The sequence below is a fragment of the Mustela nivalis genome (assembly GCF_964662115.1).
Source record: "Mustela nivalis genome assembly, chromosome: 9".
In the NCBI taxonomy this organism is placed as follows: Eukaryota; Metazoa; Chordata; class Mammalia; order Carnivora; family Mustelidae; genus Mustela; species Mustela nivalis.
The window spans coordinates 85,392,635-85,408,751 of NC_139028.1; the positions used below are offsets into that span (position 1 = coordinate 85,392,635).

Sequence of the window (16,117 nt, forward strand, 5' to 3'; positions counted from 1 at the left end):
TCATCAAAATAGTCTATAGTTTATTGTAAAAGTTTTAAAATTTTGCTTTTCACATTTGTCTTTTAACTATTTTATTTTATTTATTTTATTTTATTTTATTTTTAGGTATTTGGTATTATTCCAAGAAAAAAGACTTTTTTTTAGTGTCACTAAATGACTCATCTACCTATCCAGGAAAAGTACATGTATTTGTAATTCCATCTCAGTTCTCTGTATGTAGGTCTTTTTCTAGGATCTGTATTTTGTTTCTTAGATTGTCTCTTCCAGCATGAATACCCTGCTGCCTTAATTACTATAGAATTGTAACAAATATTAGCATTTTAAAAGACATGCCCACTTACCTAGTTCTTTTTCAAGATTTTCCTATCAAATACACTTTGATCTTCCATATAATATAAAGATTAACACATTAAGTGAATACATGTATACAAAACCATACTTAGACTTTCAGTTAGAGACCAACTTTATAGTGAATGTGAGATAGTGAGCATTTTCACAGTACCGGTCTTGCTATGATGAACAAATACTTTAACATGTAGTATAGGCAAATTTTTGTATCTTTTTTTTTCTTTTGAGTCCTGTCTAAGAAATATTCACCTACTGTGAGTTCTTATGTCAGCTTTTAGAAGATATATATATATATATATTCATGCATTTTAAAATCAATAATCCATCTGTAATTTATTTTTAGAGCTTTATTGAGATAAAACTCACATACCATACATTCATTGCCCATTTAAAGTGTACAATTCAATGATTTTAGTATACTTACAGGTTTGTGCAACCATCACTGTAATATCCATTTTAAAATATTTTTTAAAGAAAACCTGTACCCCCCAAAAGACCCTGTACCCATTAGCAGTTACTTTCCATTCCACTCACTCCTCCAACCCTAGGAAATGATTAACATATATTCTGTATTTATTCGTCTACTATAGAATTTCATATAAGTGGAATCATATAATAATGGTCTTTTGTGACTAGCTTCCTCTACTTTGTAGATTATCAAGTTTCATCTGTGTTATAACATGTGTCAGTATTTAATTCATTTTTAATACCAAATAATATTCCATTATATGGATAATTCCATTATCACATTTTATTTACATGTTTTATCATGTTTACAGACATTGCATTGCTTATTCTTTTTTACTATTATGAATAATGTTGCTATGAATACACACACACACACACACACACACACACACACACACACATGTTTTTGTGTGGATTTATTCTCCTGGGTATATACCTGGGAGTAAAACTGATGATTTGGTAACTCTATGTTTAACATTGTAAGTAATTGCTGAACTGTTTTCCAAAGCTTATTCAGTATTTTACATCCGCACCAGTGATGGACAAGGATTCCCATTTCTGGTTTAATGTTTGGCATTTTGATTATAAGCATCATAATAGGTGAGAAGTGGTGTTTCACTGTGGTTTTGATTTGCATTTCCCTAGTATTTTCATTTAGGGAATAGGACTGTTGGCCATTTCTTTGGAGAAATCTGTAGTCAGATCCTTTATTCATTTTTAGCTGGGTTATTTAGGTTTCTATTGCTTTTTATATATTGTGAATGTAAGTCCCTTATCAGACATATTTTAAGAATATTATTCCCATTCTGTGGTTTGCATTTTCACTTTCTTTGTTTTTTAAGATTTATTTATTTATTTGAGAGAGAAAGAGAGCAAGAGAGAGAGAGAGAGAATGAGCACACAAGCAGGGGAGAGGCACGTGGCGAGAGAGAGAGGGAGAAAAGCAGAACCTTGCTAAGCATGGAACACCATACGGGGCTCCATCTCATGATCCAGAGATCAAGACCTGAGACCAAATCAGGAGTGAGCTGCTCAACTGACTGAGCCACCCAGGCACCAAGCCCCCACAACCTTTTTAAATTTCTTAATGGCATATTTTTTGGAGCACAAAGTATTTAATTTTTATATACTCCTATTTATGCGGGTGTTGTACTTAAGAAATTATTACTTAAGGTGTTGTACTTAACTCAAGGCCCCACATATTTATTCATATAGTTTAGACTAATAATTGTATACTTTTCTTCATTACATTAAGATCTATGGTCAATTTTGAGTTAATTTTTGTGTATGGTTTAAGACAGGGATCCCACCTCTTTTGCAAATGGATATACAGTTGCCCTAACCACCATTTGTTGAAAAGAACATTTTTCCCATTGACTTGCCTTGGTACTGTTGAAGGTCAGTTGATCATAACTTTATGGGTTTATTTCTGAACTAAAATTGATGTTTGAATATAGTATAAAGTATGAATAACTTTTTTACACCAATATCTAATTTATCTGAATCAGCATTATTTACCAAAGCAACTATATCTTCACTTCCTTTCCTAGCTTTACTGAATTTTCTTTAGCTTATTAGTTATTTAGAAGTTTTATTTTAAAATTTATCAATTTTTTTCCCATTATTTTTGTTATTCTTTTTTAAATTGATTTCTACATCTTCATCCAGAGAAGCCACATTATTAACTTATCAGCATGTGTTACGGTTTTCTACATATTTTTTTTTTTCTACTTGGAAACTAAAGTTATACATATGTTCCTGCTGATTCCTCTAGAATTTGAATAGATGCATATTTTATTTTATCTATCATTTCTAGATATTATATGACATCAGGGTTTTGAAATTATGTTGTTTGCCATAATACTGGAATCACAACCCTGATTTCCTATTTTTATGCCCTACTTCTGAAACTTGGAGCTAGATTTTTACTGGGAGTACTTTATATCTCTGCGTTTTCCCCTTTATGCTATATTTCATGGTCAAAAAGAGTGCCACGTCCCAAAGTATGAGCTTTGTATTCCAGTCAACTTAGGAAATTTGATAACATTGAGGTAGATCAGACTGCTTTTCATTTTGGAATAAGAGAACCCCTGTCTCCCTGTCTCCTATTTTCTCCTTCATGATATCAAAGTTGCTTACTCAGTTGAAGTCAAATAGATCTCAATTGTCATTTATAATTTTTTTTCTGAAAAGACCTTTGAAGTACTTTAAGGAATGAATTCAACTGCCCAATATTTATGTATCATTTTGTACAGAAAAAAAAAAATCCCTACCTAGAGTTAGTTGAAAAACCCTTAGAGGATTTAGAAAACAACTTCCTAGAAAAATATTGGGGAAAAGAAGAAGTGTCATGGAATGTCAGAGCTACAAAGGGCCTTTATTTGTCATAGCACCTATGCTTTGATTCATGGTAGGGACTGAGATTGTCTACAGCCGTGAAAGTAGGGAATAGAACTTTGAGTAAACCCAGATTCTTTTATTTCCTTCCATTTTCTTTTTTTATATACTCTGTTATGGCTGTTTCCAAACTGATAGGTTATCCCCTAGTTATCCTATGGGGAAGTTTGGTAAGTGAGACTGTAGCCTTCTTTCCCCAGTACGTTATTTCATGATTTCTTTTTAAAGTCAACTTTTAATCTTTTAAATAAGTCCTTTTAAAAAAGATTTTTATTTATTTATTTGACAGAGAAAGACACAATGAGAGAGGGAACACAAACAGGAGGAGTGGGAGTGGGAAAAGCAGGCTTCCCGGAGAGCAGGGAGCCCCATGTGGGGCTTTATCCCAGGACCCTGGGATCATGACCTGAACTGAAGGCAGACGCTTAACAGCTGAGCCACCCAGGTGCCCCTTAAATAAGTTCTTTAATTTTGACCTAATTTATAAATCTTACTTTGACGGCCAGACTCTAGGATGGTCTAAACGATCTCTTCCTCCAGGGATTCATACTCTTGCATCATCCTCTTCCCTATGACTTGCTTCCAAACACCAGAGTAAAGCAACGGGGATGAGATACCACTTCTCTGACCCTGTTACATTGTACAAAACCATCTTGCTGTCAGATTCACTCTGGAGACTCTTCTTTTTGATTTAAGTCTTAGCCCTATTGGGAAAGCCCACATGTCAAGAACTGTAGGAAGCTTCTGGGAGCAGCGGTGGCCTCCAGCTAACAGCCAGCAGGAAGTCAGACGCTCATTCCTTGGCCACAAGGAAATGACTTCGGCCAAGAATCTGAGTTATGTTGGAAGTGAATTCTCCCTAGTCAGGCCTTAAGCTCCACACTGACTCCTTCCTTGGTTGCAGCTTTGTGTCCTCTAAGCAAAAGACTCAGATAAGCTACGCCTGAACTTCTGACTTACAGAAATGGAAGAGATGTATCTTCATCATTTTAAGCTCCTAAATTTGTGGAACGCTTCTTATGCAACAATAGATAACTAATACCATAAAAATGCTAAAATGCAACCTCATCAGTGAATGGTTGGTGTACCATTAATGAAGCAAACCGACAATTACCTAACTCAGATCCACCAGCAGGAGCTTGCTAGCAGGCCAGGCAAATGTAACCTACAAGATGCTCTGTCTGCCTGACAGAAACAGATTTGAAGTTTTGAGTAAATGATTTTTGCCCAACTTGTAAACATTAATTGAATTAATTCAATAAAAATTAAGTCAACAAGATGCTCTATGGGCACAATACCAAGTATTTAGTCTAACAAAAATTACAATGACCTAATCTCATTAAGCACTTTACTTTAATAAGCTATCTTTCTAAAACCTCCCCCTCCTTTTTTCTTGTGCACAGAGGGCTTCCTCTTTAGAATTTCCTCTCTCTCCTTTATATCCCTACTTAATAACATCACATAATAATATGAGTAATAAGAAGAAGCATGTCTGTAATATTTTACATTTTTTTTTACTTCTGTCATTTATGCATCATGTCATTAAGCATGTATTTAGAGTGTCCTAGGTATACATTCAATGATAGGATTTTTAAGATGTATTTATTTATTTATTTATTTATTTATTTATTTATTCAACAGACAGAGATTACAAGTAGGCAGAGGAGATAGGCAGAGAGAGAGGAGGAAGCAGGCTCCCCGTCGAGCAGAGAGCCTGATGTGGGGCTCGATCCCAGGACCCTGGGATCATGACCTGAGCCGAAGGCAAAGGCTTTAACCCACTGAACTCAATGATAGGATTTTTAAAAAAATATTAATTTTTAAAAGATTTTATTTATTTGGTTTTCACAAAGGGAGAGAGAGAATACAAGTAGGCAGAGCAGCAGGCAAAGGGAGAAGCAGACTCCCCACTGAGCAAAGAACCCAACACAGGGCTCCATCTCAGGACCCTGGGATCACTACCTGAGCCCAAGGTAGACATTTAACTGACTGAGTCACCCAGGTGTCCCTCAATGATTGGATGTTAAAATGGACAAGAGACATCTTTCTTGGGCACATTGCCATATCTAATTTTCACTTCACTACACCTGTGTGAACTGTTGATATTATTAGGAAGAGAAATTTGACTCTCTCTGTAACTTGAATGCTCTAACTGCAAATCCAATTTTTACTTTTATCCACTAAAAGAAAACAGCTTGCTTATCTTTTTAATAATCTAAAATGACCTTTACTGATGTTTCTACAATGCACCAAACCTATATTTGCATTTTACTTGTTATCATTGGAATTACATCTTGTATTCATTTTTTTTTTTTTTACCATATCGGACCTTACAGGGTGCAATCTCACTTTGCTTCATTATTACTATATTCTCAGAGCTACAAGAGTTCTTAGAACATAGTAGATAGGTAATAAATACTTTATACAAATAAATATGATTACATTATTTTATTAGAGAAAAAGGATCACGGTGCTAAATATAAAGAAAGAGAGCTCTCTGGCTTTATTATAAGAATGGACTTTGACTTCAAGACATCTTTCTGCTCTTCAACATGTGTATTTAACTAGTATTGCTAGTAATGTGACAATAAGAGATACAAGGTAGCTCTTAAGATATATGACATAACTTAGTCTTAAAAAAAAAAAACTTTTAAAAACACTTTATTAAAAATATTTTTATTTTCTGGGGCACCTGGGTGGCTCAGTGGGTTAAAGCCTCTGCCTTCAGCCCGGGTCATGATCCCAGGGTCCTGGAATGGACTCCCACATCAGGCTCTCTGCTCTGCTTGCCTCTCTGCCTACTTAGGACTTCTGTCTGTCAAATAAATAAATTTTTAAAAATCTTTAAAAATACTTTTATTTTTTAGAACAGTTTAAGGTTGATAGAAAATTTGAGCAGAAGGAAAAGATTTCCTGTATACTCCCGCCCCCACACATGCACAGCCTCTCCCATTATCAACATCCCACACCAGAATGGGAGATTTATTACAGTTGCTGAACCTGCTTTAACACGTCATAATCACCCAGAGTCCATAGTTTACATTACGGTTCACACTTGGTGTGGTACATTCTGTGCCTTAGAACAAGTGTATAATAACATGTATCCAACATTATAGTATCACTTAGAGTAGTTTCACTGCCCTGAAAATCTTCTGTGCTCTGCCTTTTCAGCCCTCCCTCTCCCTGTCCTTGGCAACTACTGATCTTTTTACTGTCTCCATAGTCTTGCCTTTTCCAGAATGTCATATTGTATTGCACAGTATGTAGAGTTCCCAGACCTGGCTTCTTTCACTTGGCAACATGGTCATTTATGAAGCTGGAAAATCAAAAAACAAAAACAACAACAAAAAGAAAACCTTAATATGATTTAAAAACAAACCACAAAACTTTGGCTGCTATGAAGATAAGCAAGCAAGAAGAAGAATGGACATGTTTACTCCTACCCCTTCCCAAGTGTGTTTCTTCCCCTGTAAGTCTACCCGGGAGAGTAAAACTCAAGAAGCAGATCTACGTCAAGATTGGAGTAAGGTCTGAAATGTCTGGAATATGCTTGGTTACTGTTTTGTTGCTGTGATTAGATATAGATATGCCATTTGGAGCAAACAGCTTTAGCCCACCTGTTACATATCCTGTGAGCAGGTGAGGCTGCAGAATCTTTCTGCACCTGCCTCTAGGCCAGGGTGGTTTGCTCCTTCCCTGCATACCCAGGAAGCATAAGCAGTGAGAGAGAAGAGGATCTGCCCTGCTTCTCCAAAACCTCATCCCTTAATCTGGGAGCTGCTCAGAATGACACAGCTTGCACACCCACTTGGTGTCAAGTAAAAGGAAGATGAATTGCTATGGAAATCCCAGATGGGATAAACTTGCTCTTTGGCTAACATAAGACCTTTCCATCTATTTCAAAGTTTGCCTCAATTTCAGCATCTATGAAATGGAGGGTGGGGGAAGCACTTATCTCTCAGTTTTTATGAGCATGAAATGTGTGAAGATATGCAAGGTGTGTAGAAGAGTGCTTGGTTTCTGCTTATCTTATGTTAGTATTTATTATTTCTTTAGCTATGACTTTGTTAGTCATTGTTTTCTTAAATAGTTTTCTCTACCAGATGTAATAGGAGCTAGAATACAATCTACCATCTGATAAAAGTATCAGAATTTCAGATTTCTAAAGACGATGGGGATGAGAATTAGGGTTGACTTTCTGTTAAGGAAGCTACCAGCCTGGCCAGGGTCTTCTCCACAGTGAAAGCCACGCCTGTATAGCACTGAAGTGTGATTTTTTTGAGATTCCTAAGACTCATGATTAAAGATGATTTGCATAGGAAAATTTGCATAGTAATTACATTTCTGAAACATTTTTAGTTAAGCTAGGTGTGTTAAAAGATATATATGTATTAATATGCTTTGTGTCCCTGAGGACACTTAGAAAATTAAAACATTCTTCTCCCGTAAGTACCATTTTAAAATAAAAAATTTCTATGACAGAAAAACCAGAAATTTTACTAATTCAGCAGCACTTAGTAAATTTCTACTCTTGTGCAGGATTTCTCTTGAACTACAGTGCATGTGTATTTTCTGTTAGTTTATTTGAACAGGGGTTGCTTTTATTGTTGTAAATATGTGAACTTTTTGACAAAACCGTTTCTCATTTGTCTGAAATGAGACAAATGTTTTTTAGGGTGTTTTTCAAATAAACACCCTAAAAAACATTTCCCCCCCTCCATAATGGGTAATGTTAACAATAAGAGCTATTGTAAGGAATGGTTTTAACTCCAAAATAAATTATAGTTACATACTAAGGATGTTTGGATTTTTCTCTGTTTAAGGAGCATAAATCTAGAACTTCTGAGTAAAACATGGCATCAGACTATCAACATCAATATAGTCATTTCCAAATATCTCATTAATGATTGCCAAAAAACGATACAGAAACACTAAAACAAACACCACTGCTAAAAAGTAATGAATAAGATTTTCATTATTTGAAGTTTTGGAAAAGATTAAGAAACACAAGCATGAAACACAGAAACTTGGCCTTAAGAAATGAAACCAGATCACAGTGGAGAGTTGGGCTAGCCTGGCCCATCATTGGTCTGAAATGTTGGACTGTAAGGGCCACACAGCGAAGGAAACTAAGCATCCACTGCCCTTAAAAACACCAATTTTCTGAGCCAGAGTCATGCCTTGTCCACATGTGCCTCTCTCTCTCTCTCTCTCTCAATCCAAACAGAAACAGAAATACCCAGGAAGAGGGCATGACAATAACTGATTGCATTCTGAATAGCAAAATTTGGATAAAAGGACTATTGCAGGTGGGAGTAGATATTGACAGCACTTGAAACCTATGCATACTAGAGGTTTTCATGCCACATAGTATGGCAAAACAAGTCCATTTTTAAGCAAAAGTAACTTAGTAGAGACCAGTAACTTACTAAGTTAGTTAGTAACTTACTAAGACCAGGATTCAATAATCAAGAAGATTCCATCTGTACAAAGCCATCCATGTTCTATAAAATCTTAAAAGACATCAGAAATTGCATTAGACTCTGTACTCATGGGCTCCATTCTGAGTTGTGTGGCATACTGAGGGGTTGAAAGAAAATTTTTCTTGTTAATCAACGATTTTTCTCCTAGGTACATGCTGATATGTATGCACATGTGTATTGCAAGATACACACATGAATGTTTATTATAGCTTTATTTTTAATAGCCGAGACTGGAAACAGCCTGAATAGCAGTTAAGAGAAGCATAAATAAGTTTTTTTTTGTATTTATATAATAATATAACAGTGAAAAAAGACGAACTACAAATACAAGAAAATTAGAGATGTATTGCACACCCATAATGTAACAGGAAAGAAGCCAGACAAAAAAGTTTATTCATTTTATATTTGCATTTGCACAAAGTTTGAAAAGAGACAGAACTAAAATATAGTGTTTAAGGATATGTCCCTTGATAATAAAACTAAGGAAAGGCAAGAAATTAGTTTCATAAACAATAGGATTATGACTACCTTCTAAGGAGGGGCATGAAGAGGGAGGACATCACAACTAAGAAAGATGATGTAAGGGGGCTTCTGAAGGAGATGGGGGGTTCTGTTTCTTGACTTAGGTAGTAATTATACAGGTATTTGTCTTATAATAATTCACTGTTATGCATTTGTTTATTGCACTTTTTGTTTTATAAATGCTGTTTCACAAGTATATGCAAAGGATACCTGCTTTCCTTTGCTCTGATTCCATATCCACACTAACATCCTTTGGATTACTTATCTATGTTTCCATCTGTTTTTGTCCTGAAGAAGATAATTTTCCAAAAAATTAGAAGGAGTCATTGGAATAATCAGAAAACAAGACAGATCCCAAAACAAATTAATACACTGCATACATATTTTACATTATTTTTTGTGATAACAGCTGACTTTTTAAATTTTTTTTTAAAGATTTTATTTATTTATTTGACAGAGATCTCAAGGAGGCAGAGAGGCAGGCAGAGAGAGAGAGGAGGAAGTAGGCTCCCTGCTGAGCAGAAAGCCCGATGCAGGGCTTGATCCCAGGACCCTGAGATCATGACCTGAGCCGAAGGCAGAGGCTTAACCCACTGAGCCACCCAGGCGCCCCATAGCTGACTTTTTTTTAATCTCAAAAGGTCAGACAACATTGAGAGTAGCCTGTGTATATTACCTCATTTAGTCATAACTATAATCTTACAATGTTGATAATACTGTTATCTTCCCTGAAAAGCTGTGTGAATTGAAGCTGAGAAGTGAGATTAAGTTACCTAAGAATACAATTAATTAAAACCCCAGTCTGTCTGATACAGATACCAGTACCGTAACCAGCATATCATACTGAATTATACTAACTCAAAAGTATGGTAACCATGTAATCGGTCAGCAATCACTTGCAGATTAATGACCTGACCTAATTTCATATCTGCCTGACAGAGGACCATGATAAATTCACCCAAGACAACATGACCCTTACTGGCTCCTGGCATGTGTTAATCAGTCTTCCTCTCATACACCTTGACGTTCTTCAATTCCAAAGCTCAGGCCTCTATTCCTGCACATGTTAGAGAGCATTGTAACTAAACATCTACATGTCTGCCACTCCAGATGTATGCTAAATTTCCTGAAAGACTTCTTTGTCCTCTTACATTTATCCCCCAAGTTTAACACGGTACCTAGCATATATTAGGTGTTCAATAAGTTCTTGTTAGCTTGAAAAGAACAAATACTGAAAAAAATATGCATCTCACAAACAGGCAGTTACTACCATAATTTTATTTAAAAAACACCCAAAAGTGCCTTTTCATGCAAATAGGCAGACTTCTGTTGCTACTTTAAATGTGCAAAAATCTTTGCAAAGGATTCTTTCTCAGCATGAGCCGTAACATGCATATTGTCGAGATATTCTTTAGAGAGGCCAGCTTTTCTGAAAGTACCTGAGCTTTGTGGTTTGTAATGCATTAAATAATTAAGTTGTTTTCAGAACTGTTAAAAGATAAGGTACCTGGTGGATGATCAGCATCCCAGCTATTCTGAGCAAAACTAGTTTTATTCTGTCTTCTGAGATTCATAAACATGAAAATTGTTTCTAAATTAAATGCATCTATATTGTGATTGAAAGACATTTCACTATTCCAGATAATTTAAGAGATAAGTCTTGATTTCATGTTCGAATGAACATTATTATATCGAACAATTAAAGAAGTTGTTCTTTTGGTGTCTAGATACAATGATATGTGGAATGAATTTCCTGCCAGTTCTGCTTTTTAAGGTTTGAACATGGTTAATCAATATATTGGTTAATAATTGCCATATATCTATTAAAGTAAAATACAATGCCTATAACCTTAGAATTATATAAACCTATACAATTTTTTAAAGATTTATTTATTTATTTATTTATTATTTTTTAGATGGATTGAGATAGAGAGCACAGGGCGGCAGGGGCAGAAGGAGAGGAAAAGAGAGAATAAGCAGACACCATGCTGAGGCTACAGCCTAATGCGAGGCTTGATCTCAAGACCCTGAGAACATGACCTGAGTTGAAATGAAGAGCCAGTCTTAACCGGCAGAACCACCCAGGCACCCCTATACGACATTTTTTAAACAAGATTCAGAAGAGATTTCCATATCTCTCCATGCTTATCTATTACCATTTTGATCACTATTTTTCATTTGGCCTGGTAAAACTCATCATTAATAATTTAGAATTCATAGAATCATTAGATAATAAATTAGAATTCTAGTTAATATAGTTTGACTGAGAACACATTCACTCAGAAACAAAAGCTGTGAATAATGCCTAAGGTCACTTATTATAAAAACAACAAAAAATAATATTGATTTTATTTGATAGTAAGGCAGCTGTTTCTCTGGGAGAGTTGAACATTTGTTTTGCTTAGACTTAGAACAATGGGTAACAGTATCTGACAGGGTTCCACTTTCAGTCCATGCTGCTTTTAAAATATGAAAAGCACAGTGACGCCTGGGTGGCCTGATCATTTGGGCATCCGCCTCTCTTTGGGTCATGATCTCAGGTCCTGGGTTCCAGCCCCGCATCAGGCTCTCTGCTCAGCGGCGAGTCTGCTTCTCCTTCTGCCTCTGTGATCCCTCTCCCTTGTGATTATTTCGTTCTCTCTAAAATAAATAAAATCTTTAAAAAAATTAAAAATATGAAAAGCACGTAAAATGGATTAAAAAACTATCTTATTTTCTTTTATTTTTCCTACCAACCATTCATTTACTTCTAGGTCTTCTCATTGAAGGACTTTTGCCTTCACCTGGGACTAAATATGTTATTAGTACCATAAGACTCAGATGATCCTTAATAATGGACTGGAGCGGATGGTATACTTCAAGCAAAGGAAAATGCAGAAGAAAATTTGTATATGATTTTGTTTTAACCCAGTCCTTGTTTAAATTAATACAAAGATGTCTGGAGACAATGGGTCATAAATGAAGTGGGTATAAAGCAAAGGGCACACCATGCCTATTGCAGTTCAGCTGTAATTTTGCAATTATCTTCACCTCTAGTAATTTTATTTGTTTTAAGTACTGGAGGGGAGAGGATGAGAAATGAAAACACGATTTCTTCTTGGCCTTATATCCTTGAGGTCAGCCTTACCTAGATACACAGGATTATGGATATTGCCTGCCTTCCTTTGTTCCTCTCACAAATACTTATTGATGCCTACTATGTATCTGATTCTGGGTTAGATGTCTGGAATACTCTGAGGCAAAATGATGAAACAACAACAACAACAAAACCCTTACCTTGATACAGTTTTTACTCTAGTAGGACAAGGCAGACAGCAAACAAAAGATAATATATTGTTTAGTGTTATATAACATGGTAGAAGTTAGTAAGTGCCAAGAAAAATAGACTGGGGAAAGTGGGCTAAGGGTCTCGGGGAGAGGAGTTATATGATGTCATTTCTAATGTGGCAGATCACTCAGGTGCCTCAGCTGTCAGGTCAGGTAAGTCTCGCAAGGCAGGAATTTGGTGGAAAATTGACCAGTATATAAAAAAATAGCGTGGGTGGATGGGCGCAGCAAGGGGAGGGCCTTAAAGCGATTTTGATGAGCAAGTGATTAGTCTTGGTAAGTAAGCTCTTTCAGTGGGCTCACGGATTTATATCCTGTGAACAAGTATTTGGGGAGCAAGCAGCTCAGGAATTATTGTTTGGTTTAGTGTTGTTGAACATAAGTTTAGAAAATAGTATCTATTCTGAGTATCATTTAATATTGGAAGCTATGTTGGCTTCAGTACTTATTCAGACTTCGTGCCTTTATTTTTGAAATGGGAGTTGTAAGTATTAAATAAGATCAAACATGTAAGGCACTTAAGTCTGAGACTGATGTTGAATAAATATGCAATATATGCTAGCTGATATTATTTTTATAGGACCTTATTGAATAAAACATACACATTTTGATGCCAACATCAGAGAACCAGTTTCTGGTATGAGTGTGTAATTTCAAATTCTGAACATCACTTGTTAGCTTGTCTCCCATTATAGATTGCAACTTTCTTTAATCATCTTTCCATGTCTTATAACTGGAATGTAAAACAACACATTTTTTTTTTTTGCTTTGCTTTTGGATTGCCCATATCCAAACCAAAGTGACTGAAACCAAAATATGTGTGCTTGTCTAACCTACGCTATTAACAAGCATTGTTTTATTTGCAGAATGACATGAATTACATAGCATCCAGTGGACTTCTGTTTAAAGATGGCAAAAAACGGATTGATTACATCCTGGTTTACAGGAAGTCAAATATACAATATGACAAAAGAAACACATTTGAAAAGAACCTCCGAGCAGAAGGCCTGATGTTGGAAAAGGAAGTAGGTGCTTTAATAACACTTCTTGTGTGACATAATGGGCTAGGAGAGATATAATCTCTTATGTTTTAGCATGGGAAGCGTATCACACATGTTTCTATAAAATGCATAGTTATTTTCTCCCAAATGTAAAAGAAATACGTATGTATGGTCCCATTTAAATGTGTATTCCTTTTTTACTTACACATTTCCGTAAATTTAAATATTTTTCAAAGGGCATAACTATTTTTACGATTTCACAAATTGAAAAAGAAATCATTATACCTATATAAAGTACAAAACCTACGAAACGAAAAATGCTGAAAGAGTGCCAAGCCGTTAATGTCTGGGTTTTAATATTGGAACTGTAAATGAGTTCCTCCTCAGTCCTTTTTTTTTCCCCCTAATGCTTTTATTTTATTTCAGACCTTATTTTTTTTTAGGGCTATTTTAGGATCACGACAAAACCGAGAAGAAGGTACAGAGATTTCCCATAGACCTCCTGCTCCCACAGATTTTCTCCCATCATCAAGATCCTTGTACCAGAGTGATACCTTTGTTAGGATTAATGAACCTACATGGACTCATTATTATCACCCATAGTCCAATAGTGGTCACTCTTGACGTTGTACATGATATGGGTTCGGGTAAATGTACAATAACATGAATAACATGTATCTACCCTATGGTATAGTGCAAAGTATTTTCACTGTCCTAAAAATCCTGTGCCTCTCTCTGCCACCTTCAGCTCCCGGCAACCACTGATCTTCTTACTGTCTCCATAATTTTACCTTTCGCAGAATGTCTGATGGTGGAATCATACAATTTATAGCCGTTTCAGGCTTGATGTCTTCCACCGAGTCATATGTACTTAAGGCTGCTCCATGTCTTTTCATGGCTTTATAGATAATTCCATTTTAGTGCTGAAAACTTTTCCATAATATAGATGTACCACAGTGTGTTTCTTCATTCACCTACTGAAGGACCTCTTGGTGGCTTCTAGGCTTTGACAGTTATGAATAAAGCTGCTTCAAGCATCCTTGTACAGGCTTTTGTGTGGACATAAGTTTTAAACTTTGGGTAAATACCAAGGAGTGGATTACTGGGTCATATGGTAAAAGTATGTTCATTTTTGTGAGAAACCTTCACACCATCTTCCCAGATGACCGTCCCATTTTACATTCATTCCCACCAGCAATGAATGAGAGTTCCCATTGCTCCAAGTCCGTACCAGCACTTGCTGCTGCCAGTATTCTGAACAGTGGCCATTCTAGTAGGATAGTAGATAGTGGTAGCTCATTTTTTTAATTTGCATTTTCCTGACGTATGACATACAGCATCTTTTCATGTGCTTATTTGTCATCTATATATCTTGTTTGGTGAGGTATCTGTTAAGGCCTTTCAGCTGTTTATTTTCTTATTGTTAATTTTTAATTTGTTTTAAATTTATTTGACAGACAGAGATCACAAGTAAGCAGAGAGGCAGACAGAGAGAGAGGAAGGAAAGCATGCTCCCTGCTGATCAGAGAGCCCGATGAGGGGCTCGATCCCAGGACCCTGGGATCATGACCTGAGCTGGTAGCAGAGGTTTTAACCCACTGAGCCACCCAGGCGCCCCATTCTTATTGTTAAGTTTTTTTTTTTTTTTTAAGATTTATTTATTTGACAGAGAGAAATCACAAGTAGACAGAGAGGCAGCCAGAGAGAGAGAGAGAAGGAAGCAGGCTCCCTGCTGAGCAGAGAGCCCGATGCGGGACTCGATCCCAGGACCCTGAGATCATGACCTGAGCCGAAGGCAGCGGCTTAATCCACTGAGCCACCCAGGCGCCCCTTATTGTTAAGTTTTAAGAATTCTTTATATATTTTGGAGTAACTGTTCTTTATCAAATATGTCTGTTGCAAACATTTTTTTTTAGTCTGTTGCTTGTTTTCTCCTTTCTTTTTTTAAAAATATTTTTATTTTTTTATAAACATATAATGTATTATTAGCCCTAGTAGTACTGGTCTGTGAATCGCCAGGTTTACACACTTCACAGCACTCACCATAGCGCATACCCTTCCCCAATATCCATAACTCATTTCTTTTGACACTGTCTTTCACAGAGCAGAAGTTTTTAATTTTAAGCAAGTCCAACTTATCAATTTTTTTCATGGACTGTATTCTTGGTATTTTATTTTATTTATTATTTAATTTATTTTTTAAATTTTTAAAAGATTTTATTTATTTATTTGACAGACAGAGATCACAAGTAGGCAGAGAGGCAGGCAGAGAGAGAGAGAGAGAGAGGGAAGCAGGCTTCCTGCGGAGCAGGGAGCCCAATGCGGGGCTCGATCCCAGGACCCTGAGATCATGACCCGAGCCAAAGGCAGCAGCCCAAACCACCCAGGCGCCCCTATTTTTTAAATTTTTTAATCTTTTTTTATTGTCTTGTTAGTCACCATAAAATACATCCTTCGTTTTTGATGCAGTGCTCCAAGATTCAGTGTTTATGTGCAACACCTAGTGCTCCTTGCAATACGTGCCCTCCTTAATACCCACCACCAGGCTTAGCCTGGTGTTATATTTTAAAA

General features: G+C 36.1%; 1 protein-coding gene across 4 annotated transcripts in view; it reads left to right on the top strand.

Moving 5' to 3' along the window:
• Positions 1 to 16,117, top strand: part of ANO3 (anoctamin 3) — a 407,782-nt gene that overhangs the window by 267,635 nt on the left and 124,030 nt on the right. For 2 of the 4 annotated variants that reach the window (XM_082682805.1, XM_082682806.1), the window contains one exon: positions 13,412 to 13,570. In XM_082682805.1, coding sequence (XP_082538931.1) covers positions 13,412 to 13,570 — 159 coding nt within the window. Of the gene's footprint in view, positions 1 to 6,303; positions 6,742 to 13,411; positions 13,571 to 16,117 lie in introns of those variants that run through there. The other 2 variants (XM_082682807.1, XM_082682808.1) reach the window with 2 other exon arrangements.